This window comes from Callorhinus ursinus, unplaced genomic scaffold (assembly GCF_003265705.2).
Source record: "Callorhinus ursinus isolate GAN/ISIS: 27379988/994484 unplaced genomic scaffold, GSC_fseal_2.0 scaffold27, whole genome shotgun sequence".
Taxonomy (NCBI): Eukaryota; Metazoa; Chordata; class Mammalia; order Carnivora; family Otariidae; genus Callorhinus; species Callorhinus ursinus.
In genome coordinates, this window is record NW_027397089.1 from 950,179 (window position 1) to 962,692 (window position 12,514).

The 12,514-nt window shown below is 34.2% G+C and overlaps 2 protein-coding genes across 29 annotated transcripts in view; one reads left to right on the forward strand and one right to left on the reverse strand.

The window, feature by feature from the left end:
* REDIC1 (regulator of DNA class I crossover intermediates 1) overlaps positions 1-6,661 on the reverse strand; it is a 240,992-nt gene extending 234,331 nt beyond the window's left edge. For all 25 annotated transcript variants that reach the window (XR_012373929.1, XR_012373926.1, XR_012373928.1 and 22 more), the window contains exon 1: positions 6,462-6,661. Coding sequence is in view for 7 of the 25 variants with exons in the window: in XM_073877706.1 (XP_073733807.1) it covers positions 6,462-6,558 (97 nt within the window). In the remaining 18 variants the exon portion in view is untranslated. The remainder of the gene's footprint in view (positions 1-6,461) is intronic.
* ABCD2 (ATP binding cassette subfamily D member 2) overlaps positions 1-11,949 on the forward strand; it is an 86,584-nt gene extending 74,635 nt beyond the window's left edge. For 2 of the 4 annotated variants that reach the window (XM_025879567.2, XM_073877700.1), the window contains exons 9-10: positions 3,204-3,329; positions 8,387-11,949. In XM_025879567.2, coding sequence (XP_025735352.1) covers positions 3,204-3,329; positions 8,387-8,606 — 346 coding nt within the window. In that variant the 3' untranslated portion in view covers positions 8,607-11,949. Of the gene's footprint in view, positions 1-3,203; positions 3,330-6,512; positions 6,645-8,386 lie in introns of those variants that run through there. The other 2 variants (XM_073877697.1, XM_073877698.1) reach the window with 2 other exon arrangements.
* Positions 11,950-12,514: the final 565 nt, after the last annotated feature.

Sequence of the window (12,514 nt, forward strand, 5' to 3'; positions counted from 1 at the left end):
TTAGGTTAGATATTAAGCCCCAGTTTGGTGACATGGACCTAGCACAAGTGACTCCATTTTAGACCTGTATGTAGTGTCTAGCCAGAGTTTTCTAATAAGAAAAAATATTGTATTAATAACATGGTATTTTGGAATTTAAGAAACAAAACAGATGAACATAGGGGAAGGGAAGGAAAAATAAAATAAGATAAAACAGAGAGGGAGGCAAACCATAAAAGACTCTCAACTATAGGGAACAAACTGAGGGTTGCTAGAGGGGATGTGGGTGGGGGCATGGGGTAACTGGGTGATGGGCATTTTGGAGGGCACTTGATGGAATGAGCACTGGGTGTGACGTGCAACTGATGAAGCACTACATTCTACCCCTGAAGCTAATAATACACCGTATGTTAACTAAGTTAAATTTAAATAAAAAATTAAAAGAAAAAAAAATAACCTGGTATTTATAATAATGTGCATGGTTAGCTCAAGAATATGGCAAGCTAATTTGCACTGACATGAATGGAGCTAGAGAGTATTATATTAAGCAAAATAAGTCCATCCGAGAAAGACAAGTATCATATGATTTCACTCATGTGGAATTTAAGAAACAAAACACTGGGTGATAGGCATTAAGGAGGGCATGTGATGTGATGAGCACTGGGTGTTATATGCAACTAATCAATAACTGAACTCTATACCTGAAACTAATGATGTACTATATATTGGTTAATTAAATTTAAATAATAATAATTAAAAAAGAAACAAAACAGATGAGCAAAGGGAAAAAAAGAGAAAAAGAGGCAAACCAAGAAAGAGATTCTTAACTATAGAGAACAAAGTGATGGTTACCAGAGGGGAGGTGGGTAGGGGGATGGGTGAAATAGATGAAGGGGATTAAGGAGGACATTTATTGTGATGAGCACTGGGTGATGTATGTAAGTGTTGAATCACTATATTGTACACCTGAAACTAATATCACACTGTATGTTAACTAACTAGAATTTAAATAAAAACTTTTAAAAACGAATATGGCAAGCTAAAAAATTACAACCCAAAATTTGCTAACTCAGAATTTTTAGTGCAGTGTATTTTAGAATGCCCCTTTCTCAGATGATGTGGTGAGATTCAAGAGTAAACTTTACTGTTTGACATTTATGACCAGCTGTTACCCACTATCCCCCGAATCTGTTTGAGCCTTGTCCATAAATATTCAGTAATATGATCACCAGCATAGTTGGTGAAATATAATATGATGGAATGTAAAATGCAATGATAAATTTCTCACTGTGTTGGTGTATTAATAAAATAAACCCTGTAACAAAGAGCAAGAGGCATTAATCTCAACCCAGATTTTTAAGTACTTGTAACTTGAAATAAATAGTTGATACTTGGTATCTAAAATATTTTGGATACAATGTGAGACTAAATAAATATCAAGTTACAAGCATATCAATAGAAAGAAAATTTAGTGACCTATAGAAAGATCCGTGAAGATGAGCAACACACACACACACACACACACACACACACACACACACCAGTTCCACCAAGAAAACAAAAGAACAAAAGTATGGAATCTATCTTGCATCTGCTAGCCTAAGGATTACCATGACAACTGAGTGTAAGACATATACTTTATTTCTAAGTCTAAGATGGCATCTCTTCTCTATTTAGCTCAAAGCACTCTGAAAAATGACACAGTATAATAAATAACTAAATTACTAGAAAGAGATTTACACAGAAAAAGAAAAAATTATCTCAGATTGCTCTCTTTTATTCTTCCTTTTCTTCTCCCTTTTTTCTACTTAAAAAAAATTACACACAAAATAGTAACCAACTCTGAGACAAAGAAGTAGTGCTTAATACTTAATGAGAACAGTAACCAAAAGCCAACCAGCACTATTTCTGTTGATGTTATGGGGAATCTCCAGTGATCTTTCATTTCTTTGTGTGGAGAGCAGTTATTAAAGTCAAATGGGGTGTTAAAGCTACCTTGACTCCTGCATCTATTAGCCTTGGCTATGCTCCCTGGAATAGGTAACAGGATCCTACTAGTAAATAAATCCAGCTTATAAAAACAATTTAAAGTGCTAAATAAGTATGGTGAAGGAGAAATTATTACTGGCTTAGTGTTTACCTTTTCATTGTCATTTATTTTTAAAGATCAGAGTATCTTCATGGAGGAAATTGTCTTGGTAAATACTTGATACTGATTTTCAGCTCTGAAATAAATAATAGATGACAGTGCATGTGTTGACCTTTGGTCCCATTAACAAAGCTAAGTCATGTTGCTGAGTACCAAATACGTACCCAAAGTCCAGATAGGCTTGAACAAAGACAGGGAAAGGAAAAAAGAAAGATAAGAGCAGGGGGGCTTAGAAGAAAGGAAGAGAATAAGTAGAAGGAAACGGTAGCAACGTTAGGTGCCTCTGACAGTAGTGGACAGTCATTTCCAAAGTAAAAATCGAGCTAGAAAAATAACTTACTGAGTATAATCAGAAAAATATATACCAATTTTTTCCCCTTAAGAATTTGATTGTGAAGCATGGTCTCAATGTTACCAGGTTAAATGCCCACTCTAAATTTGTCAGATGAGGCATACTACTTTTGCAGAATCTTGCAGCAACGAAATTCCATTAATCATGCTTTGGTACTTACATTGTTGATAAAATTATCTTCTCAATAAATCTTTGCTAACAGGGCTTTTGGCCTGTTTGATAATTAGCTACTGTAATGTATTTTTCATGTAATTAGTCAGAACCTGTCACCAGGAATGAACTTGCCTTCTGTGGGAAAATGCACTCAGTGACCTGCCTCATTTTCCTATGTCTCATACCCATGATTCACCCATCTGCATAACAATAAAGCTTATTGTATAGTGAGCAGGCATCAGGAAATCTATTTAAAATTGCAGAAGAATATAATATTCTAATCCAAAGAGGGAGGATGACTGCTCTTTTGCTTTATCATTTATCACCTTTAATAATGTGATATACTCTTTTGCTCCTTTAAAGTTAACATTGTGGGGCACCTGGCTGGCTCAGTCAGTAGAGCATGTGACTCCTGATCTCGGGGTTGTGAGTTCAAGCTCCCACATTGGGTGTAGAGCGTACTTAAAAAAATAAATTAATGAAGTTAACATTGCAACTCATATTGTCCATGTAAAGATTTATAATTCGGATGGGAAAATCACTCATTTATTTGTGTTTATTTTTTTCAAGACCAAAATACGCATTGCTGGATGAATGTACCAGTGCTGTCAGCATTGATGTTGAAGGAAAGATATTTCAGGCTGCAAAAGGGGCTGGGATTTCCTTACTATCTATAACACACAGGCCTTCTCTGTGGTGAGTGTTCCCAATGTTAATTTGCAATAGATGGTTTTTCTTTATATTTCTCAGAGAATAACTTTGCCTAAACTTTCACTGTAGAACATAGGATATTTCACTTATTTTCTACCCATATTTCTGTTAAATTGCACACTGGTAGTGTAGATACCCTAAACCTAACATTATAAGATTAATGCGCTATTTGAAAATGGTTATCACATTCCAATAATTCTGAAAAGAAATAGAAAAATCCAGTGATTTTTTTAACTGAAAATACTCATAATGCATAGCATGTACTGGGAAAAATATATTTATGTAATTTTATATCAACTTTTTAGCCCCTTTTACAAAATCCAGGAAAAAATTCCACAATTTAATATTCTCCCAAATGATTAAGTTGGAGAAAACACAGGGGGACAAAGCTTTTTGGGGGGAAGGGTTTTGTTTTAAGGAAAAATGAATGAAAATATTTTCTAAATAACGGCTCATTAAACTCAATGGGATTTCCCCTATTTAAAAAAAATGATAACACAATTTTTACCATTCCCCTACTTTTGTACTGATTCATCACCATAGTAATAGTTGCTGTTGCAGATACAGCACCTATTCTGTTCCAGGTTCATTTTCTTTAAGTTGCATAACAACACTATATTGAGTATAGGTAGTCTAATTGTTCCCATTTTACAGATGAAGAAACTGAGAACTAGAAAAATGAGGACAGTAACTTCCACGATCACACTCTCTATACTATAGTATGCTGCTCTTCTTATTATAAGGAACTCAAAATGCACCGTATATGTAAGCCATAAAAACACTTGTCCATTCATAGTATACTCCACTGCTTGGATATTTCTGTTTCCTCAATCAAAATCTTTTCTTTTGGTATATTAGTAACTACAGTGGACTCTATACGTATTAGCCTCCTATTTCCCAAGGGACAGAAAGGACTTCTCCCCTCTCTCTAGCAGGTGGCTAATCACATTCTGTGCCAAAGCTGTCATCATGTACGTGACTTCCAACCTAGGCTGAGTAACAAGCTTTATTGGAGTTAATCCTGGAAGCCCTTCTAGACTTTTCACTGTATTGAGAATGTTTATTTTAAAATTATGAGTTAACTGAGTATGCAGTTCAGATCAGGCTTTCATTGTTCAACATTCTTTGATTCGGTGTTCTACTTCTATTGAGACGATAATAATCTATTTTCACTCTTCATTTAATCATTCAAATTTTTCATAATTTTTTCCCTCAGAGAGGTGACCTGAAAATAGAGCATTTCATGAAGTGACCTTTTCTATAGAACTTTGTGGTTTGTGTCTGTGTCATTGGCATCTGGAGTGATAAGAGCCTGACTTACTAATCTCTCCAGAAGCGGTCTGGATCTAGTCCAGGATGAGTACATGGCAATCAGTGTGATTCCTCTGACTTTTCCCTGGAGAAAAACCAATAGGAACTAGATCTTTATGACACATGACATTTGTCTATAGGTCCCTGAATCAGTGATGACAAAGAACCACACCAGAAGAACTCTTGAGCCCTTTCTGATATGGACTTGTCATTTCCAGACATCCTTCTTAATTGATCACATGTTGGGATAACATGGAGTTATGTCTTAGTTCTGGTGCTTTTTCTGACTTTATCAATGGATTTATTATGCTATTCTGTCATTCAGTTCCTTATTCAAGTAGCCTAAAGAGTCACTGGAAGCATGTTCAGCCCTTTTTTTTCTCAATTGAAGGAACAAATAGGTTTTTGTTGTTGTTGTGTTTTTAAAGATTTTATTTAGAGCAGTGTTATGGTCACAGAAATATTGAGAGGAACGAACAGAAATATCCCATATGCTCTGCCCCCACACATGCATAGCCGTAGTATCAACATTCTCCACTAGAGTGATATATTTGTTACAATGATGAACCTACATTGACCCATCATTATGACCCAAAGTCCATAATTTACATTAGGGTTCACTCTTGATGGTGTACAAACTATGTGTTTGGACAAATTTATAGCTGCATATATCCATCTTTACAGTATTATACAGAGTATTTTTACTGTTTTAAAAATTCTCTGTGCTCTTCCTATTCATTCCTCCCTTCCCTCAAGCCATAGAAACCACTATCTTTAATGTCTCCATAATTTTGCCTCTTTCAGAATGTCATAGAGCTGGAATCATATAATATGTAAACTTTTCAGTTTGGCTTCTTCACTTAGTAATATTCATTTAAATTTTCTCCATGTCTTTTCATGGCTCAATAGCTCATTTCTTTTAGGCACTGAATAATATTCCATTGTTTAGATGTAGACAGTTTATTTATCCATCCTACTAAAGGACATCTTGGTCACTTCCAGTTTGGGCAATTATAAATAAACCTGCTAGAAACATTCATATAAAGGTTTTTAGGTAGACACAAGTTTTCTCAACTCCTTTGGGTAAATATCAAGGAGTGCAAATTGCTGGATCATATGGTAAGAGTATGTTTAGTTTTTTAATAAACTGCAAAATTGTCTACCCAAGTGGCTGTACCATTTTGCAATCCCACCAGCAATGAATGAGAGTTTCTGCTGCTCCACGGCCTTGTTGGCATCTGGTGTTATCAGTGTATTGGATGTTTGGCCATTTTAATAGGTGTACAGAGGACAAATAAATTTTAAAGCAAATAACAAAATCTGTAACTTTATGCCTTTTAACAAGAAAAAAATGTTTTTAATTGCAGCTATTCATAGTATATTTTCCCATAAAACTAAAAGTCATGTTACTTCTGCATTATAAATTAATTTAGACATTGTAGGTTGAAGAGATCCATCATTTCTGATTAGCCTTTCTCCCTAGATGAAATTCTTATTTTCCCTGAAAAGATTTCAGAAGAGAGAAAAAATGTATTATATTTTCCCCATGACAGCAAAGGGGTAATTGTTGATTGTAAAGATTAAAATCAATATCAGTAAACAAAGAGCTCAAAAATTATAGAAGCTTATTAAATTATTTGATTCCTGGATAGAATTATAGCTTTATACCTACCACTTTCCTAAGCTTGATCCTATTAGTGCAGGAAGTCTACAGATTATTTCCAACAAGCCTCAGTTAATAGTTTCCTTTAAAATCCTCTAAGGCAAACCCTGAAATATTATTTTAGCCCATTATATATAACATACCTCTGAATCTCAGGTCATGAAACACCCATACATTTTCTTCCTCCCATGTAGGAATCAAGTAATGTTGTGGGACTGGAGTGACGAGCCAAACCTTCATTATACATTGAAGACAGAAGTTGCCCAAGATCAGAACTACTGCATTCTAAAATTGCTCCCAGTTGTAATCCAATGTTAGGAAAGCCCAAGAATATTAAAAACAAGATCATTCATCTCTGTCATATGTTATCAAACACATGAACTTTCAACCTTCAGCTTGAGAGTGATTTTAACTCTTTTAGACATAGTTTAACACAGGTTAGTTTCCCCATCTTAACAGCGTGATCCATCCAATCAAAATGAGATGAAACCAGAGGTTTTTCAGTTGAAGAATAGATAAACAAAGTATGCAAAATCATGCAGTGTAATATTATTCAGCCATAAAAATGAAGGAAGTACTAATACATGCTACAACTAGATGAACTTTGAAATCATTTTAAGTGAAAGAAGTTAGTCACAAAAAGCCACATATTATATGATTACAGCATATGAAATGCCCAGAATAGACAAATCCAGAGAGACAGAAAGGAAACTAATGATTGGCAGGGGCTGGGGGGTGGGGGAGGGACTGCTAATAGGTATGGGGTTTCTTTTGGGAATAAAGAAAATATTCTGGAATTGGATAGTAGTGATGGTTACATGAGCTTGTGACTCAAATAAAAATCACTGAATTTTACACTTAAAAGAATGAGTTTATGGCATGTGAATTATATCTTGTTTAAAAAAGGAAGTAAATCTACTTGAAATAAACCCACTGATCATAGTAGATAATGACAGATGAGAGCTTAAAAGGGATCAAGAAGCAAGAAAAACTGGGCACCTGGGTGGTTCAGTTGGTTAAGCGACTGCCTTCGGCTTGGGTCATGATCCTGGAGCCCCTGAATGGAGTCCCACATCAGGCTCCCTGCTTGGCAGGGAGTCTGCTTCTCCCTCTGACCCTCCCCCCTCTCATGTGCTCTCTCTCTGATTCTCTCTCTCTCAAATAAATAAAATCTTTTTAAAAAAAAGAAGCAAGAAAAACTATAAGGAAAAGACAGGAAAACTGGGGACACATAGGAATATGGGCCTCTTCAGCATAGTGACAAAATGGAGGGGCTCAGCCATGCAAGGCCAGCTTGCTAGCATTACTCTCTCCAAACATTCCTCACAAATCCCAGAAACCAGAGTAACTTTAGCCTCTCTTCAGGACAAGATGGATTGTCTCCTGTCTCATCAAAAAAATAATCTCTATGCCTGTCTGAAATTTCTAATTATGAACCAGAGCCATGAGAAAGTAGATTAAATTATATGAAGGCATGGAAGTATCTTTAAAGTTTTTTTTTTATCAAAGAGTTTATTTTTAAAAAGTGTTTTAAAACTTTTTTTAAAAAATATGCTCCACACCCTGCATGGTACTCACAACCCCGAGATCAAGACCCAAGCTTAGATCAAGAGTCCGATGCTCAACTGACTGAGCCACCCAGCCACCCTTTGTATTTCCTTTACTTTTCTTAGGGTTTTTTTTTTTCCTGTATAACCTTTAAAATTTTTACTTTCTTTCCTCAGCTTCCTTTCCTTATTCCCATTCTAACTTAGCTTTGATATTTATTCAGGAGTCATAGTGGTTTTGAAGATAAATTAAATAGATACAAACAGCATGTCTTCCTTAGTACTTCATATACATTCAGAATATAAAAGAAATTTAATATAAGCAATAGAATTTCCAAGAGATCAGTGACTTCTGGAGTTAAAAAAAATCACAATATTCAACCTCTTGAGGGATTCTTGAAAATCAAATGTAAAATAGGCATCTTACTGAAAATTTGCCTTTGAATATCAACTGGAATGATAAACCTAAAATGGCTTTTCACAATTATTGCTAATAATATTATTTCATTTTAATTATGCAGGAAATACCACACTCATTTATTACAGTTTGACGGTGAAGGAGGTTGGCGCTTTGAACAATTGGATACTGCTATCCGTTTAACACTGAGTGAAGAGAAACAAAAGCTAGAATCTCAGCTAGCTGGAATTCCCAAAATGCAACAGAGACTCAATGAACTATGTAAAATTTTGGGAGAAGACTCAGTGCTGAAAACAATAAAAAATGAAGATGAGACATCCTAATTTGTTTTGACATGTTTTAAAAGTTACTTTTTAGGTAAAGACTCAAAGACAGTCTGTTACAGTGCATGCATTGTGTTTAAACTAAGCACAAAGAATATAAGGAAGTAAGAAGTGTTTTATAAAATTTTAGCATCAAGGAAATATATGATCTGACTTTTCAGAAGAAAATAAACAAATGCGTTATGTGAAATTAGTCATTTTGGCTTATACTAATTCCTAGTGAAAGCCTAATTCACCTGTCAAACAGGATTTTCTAGGTGAATTTATGAAGAACACCAGATTTACTATGTGTATGTGATGTGCCTGAAGTTCTTAACAAACATGGAAGATATCTTGAGGATGGAACAACTTAAGAACATATATGGTTTGAAACCAGGTACATAAAATTAGAAGTTTGAGTAACGTTTCAGTCCACTTATGGTTATCAGGTTTAATAGGTAGAATTCATGTTCATTACTCGTGATCAACTAAACCCTGTATACAAAATAGCTGACAGTTTGATAATTTCAATATGAAAAAAATTATTTTAATGGCAGTGGTTGAAAGAAGATGGCTAAACATGTATAAAATGCCTATTTTTAAATTTTAGATTTTGAGCATCTTACTATGGGCACATAACAAATTAGTTTTAATGAGAATCTTACATATTTGTTAATAAAGTCATTCATTTAAGATGAGAATTGCCAATACAGAAAAGGAGTATCCAAACAATGTATGTCTCAGCCTGTTACTTTGCTTGGCAGCATTATCTACTGCAACTTCTGTCCAGAAATACTCAGCTTGTTTTTGTGCTCAAAGGAGGAGTCCACCACATTTTTAAATAGCAGTGCTATAATAGAATGTAGGGATTCTCAAAATCACAGTAGTAACAACATACAATGAAAAAGCACTTTATAATTTACAATCCTCATTTATATAATTTCATTTTAATTCTTATGGCAATCTTTTGAGGCAACCATTATTTACCTCATTCACTTTTGAGAAAATTGACACTCAAGACTTGCCTTAATTATGCAATTTATTTAGGGACAGATCCAAGGATCAAATGAAGTTCTCCTGATTCCTTGATCCAGTGCTATTTCTATTTTCCACTATCATCCTCAAAATCTAACTGGGCTATAACTTCAATAAAAGTTAAATGAGACGTTGAAAAGAAAACAGATTTGGTAATGTTAGTGGTATTATTATTTGGTTGTTTACAAGATGTGGAAATAGAAATACAAAGTGGAAAGAAAGGTCACTGGGCTGTGGTTTAAAATGAGCCAAGAAAGTTAGCAAATTTTTCAGCAACTATGCACTCATACTCAATATTAACGTACCTCTACAGCCAGCAATCAAAGGGGAAATTCATTGTGTTATCGGTAAATTTAATATTTAGTGAACATAATGAGAAAGAATCTGCATGGAATAGTCCATATAAAATAAATCTTACCTATTTGTGTGCCCTGACGTTAGAAGTGCACAAGCCAGACCTGGCATTTTAATCTCCTACTGCCTATGCCATCATGTTGATAGGCCAGAAAAAATGAGAATGATCAGTTGTTAGTGGTTTGGGGATTTATTTACATATTTAGACACAATCATAATCAATGCTAAGTCAGTGATTCCCAGACTTTCTCAGGTGGTAGAGTACCTGGAAGTCATTCATGATGACTGTAGTTGAACAGCATGACATTTTCACATTCTCAATTCTGCCATGCTAATTAAGACATTGTTAGTTATGGATAAATGTAACCATCTCATATGAAGGAATGCAGTATAAAATCATAATCAGTACATCTGTCTAGGTTTTTCTGTTAGTATCTTTAGGTATTCATATCCTTTTGTCAGGTACTGCTACTTCCTATTAGAAAAGTGAGGCAGGTATCAAAGGTTCAAAAAAATTCACAGAGCCAAAACTTAAACTTGATAACAATCATCCATTAATCTTAACTTCTATATTAGCAGTTATTCAGTTTCTACTGCTGTAGGGAACAGTCTGAGGCAAGTGTCTTAAGTTAACTTTTCAAGGTACAAGAAGGAAATGAAAAGTCCTCGTTTGAAACGTGCATAATTTCCATGCCTTAATTCACAATTTGAAAAATAAAGCATTTAGGACATGATACATTGTGTTTTGAAACCTAGAAATGAATGCCAAAACAAATATTAGATTTGTAATTATTCCTTATTTGATACATCCTACCAGTGAGTTGAAATAAATAAGATTCATTATTTATAATGTACAGGATTCGAGGATGTTTAAAGTTCTGTACTAAAACTATACACACTGTAATTTAAATGTTACAGTTCTAAGAAAAACATGTTTTACATGAGCTTTTTTGTGCCTATTTATTTTCCGAATTTTCATCAAGGACCAATATCCTCTAACTTGGAGGGGAAAAAATCTGTGATTTGAATTTGTATTCATGTACCATTTAACTAATTCTAAAATGGTCCAATGAGTATACCATATTTTACAATTCTTATATTCTACAAAAAAAAAAAAAGTGAACAAGATTGAGAAATTAAAGAGGGTGGATGCAGAAAGGAAAAAGAAAATATTTCAATTTTCAAAGTACTTTTACCATGTATTTACCATCTATTTGCCCATACTTTTGACTTCTGGGATTTTGGTGTTTTGTCAAAGTAAGCTGTAAGTTTAATGGAGCTTAGATTTGTAAATGGGCATTTTTGGCTAACTTTTGAACTTGGAAAATAAGTTGCATTCCATGAAAATGTTGCATTTTATTTCTCCAGCATGTAGTGTTAGGCCAAGCATGATTCTAAAATAGTGTGTGTTCTGGTAAACACAATAATGTTTAAAAAATCCCTCTCCAGGAATCTCAAGGAAAATGATATATCCTGATATTCAACTCAAGTTTACATTTGTTTCCAATAGGAATAGTTTTCCCTTGACAGTAATTTGGGTTTTGTGTCAAACTGCTCTGCCAGTAAAGGTATAAATGAATATGCTAGTTTTTTATTTGAGACATTGGTCCCAAGTATAATTTCATATTTGGCAATAGGCTTAGCCTATTAAAATCTGTTTGCAATAATTTTTTGATTCCATAAGCCTAGAAAAATTTGTTACACACTGGAACCTAGATCCGGAGAATGTTACACACTTCTGAGATGCACAGAAAATGGTAATGATTATTAAACCATTGATTAAAAGAGATGACTTTGATAGAATTACTTTATGGGTAAATTGTATTCTCATTTAGAATGTACAATACTTTCATATAACCCACGGTATTGACATTTCTGCCGATACACCTTTAGGTATGCCAAATATGTTTTAGAGTTGTACTTGTCATGTTTGCCACATGAGAACTTTCAGATGGATATATAAAATATTTTTATTAAAAGCAAATCCCTTCTTCCATTGTTGGTGCCTTTCCTGATTACCAAGTACTAAACTGCTTTACAGTTTTTATTGTGAAATTTCCAAAAGCAGTTATCTACACTTATACACAGGGCTTGTGTTAATGAAAGCAAGTGAGAAAAATGTCCTTCAGGGTAAAAATCACTATGTAGCTAAGATAGAATGTGGCTATGTGTGAATACTCTATAGTATAGTCTCTGTCCAATGAGCAGTTACTTGAACTCAACATTTCTTGTGAATTTCTTAATCACCATCAAAAACATTTGATCAATCAAAGGAATTACAAATTATTCCAGGGGTAGAAAATGCCCTATTTCTATATTTTAAATGACTATTGGGTATGTGTCTACATACACCTCATTTACAAGTTGTATGATGTGCAACCTTATGTAGTACTATGAATAACAGTCCCCAAATAGTTGCTTAAGTATTTATTTTCTTTATTAATTCAACACACACTTATTTATTAAGAACCAGCCTATGCCAGGCACTGTGATAGGCTCTAGGAATAAATAAAATATGGCCCTTGTCCAGAGAACTTTAC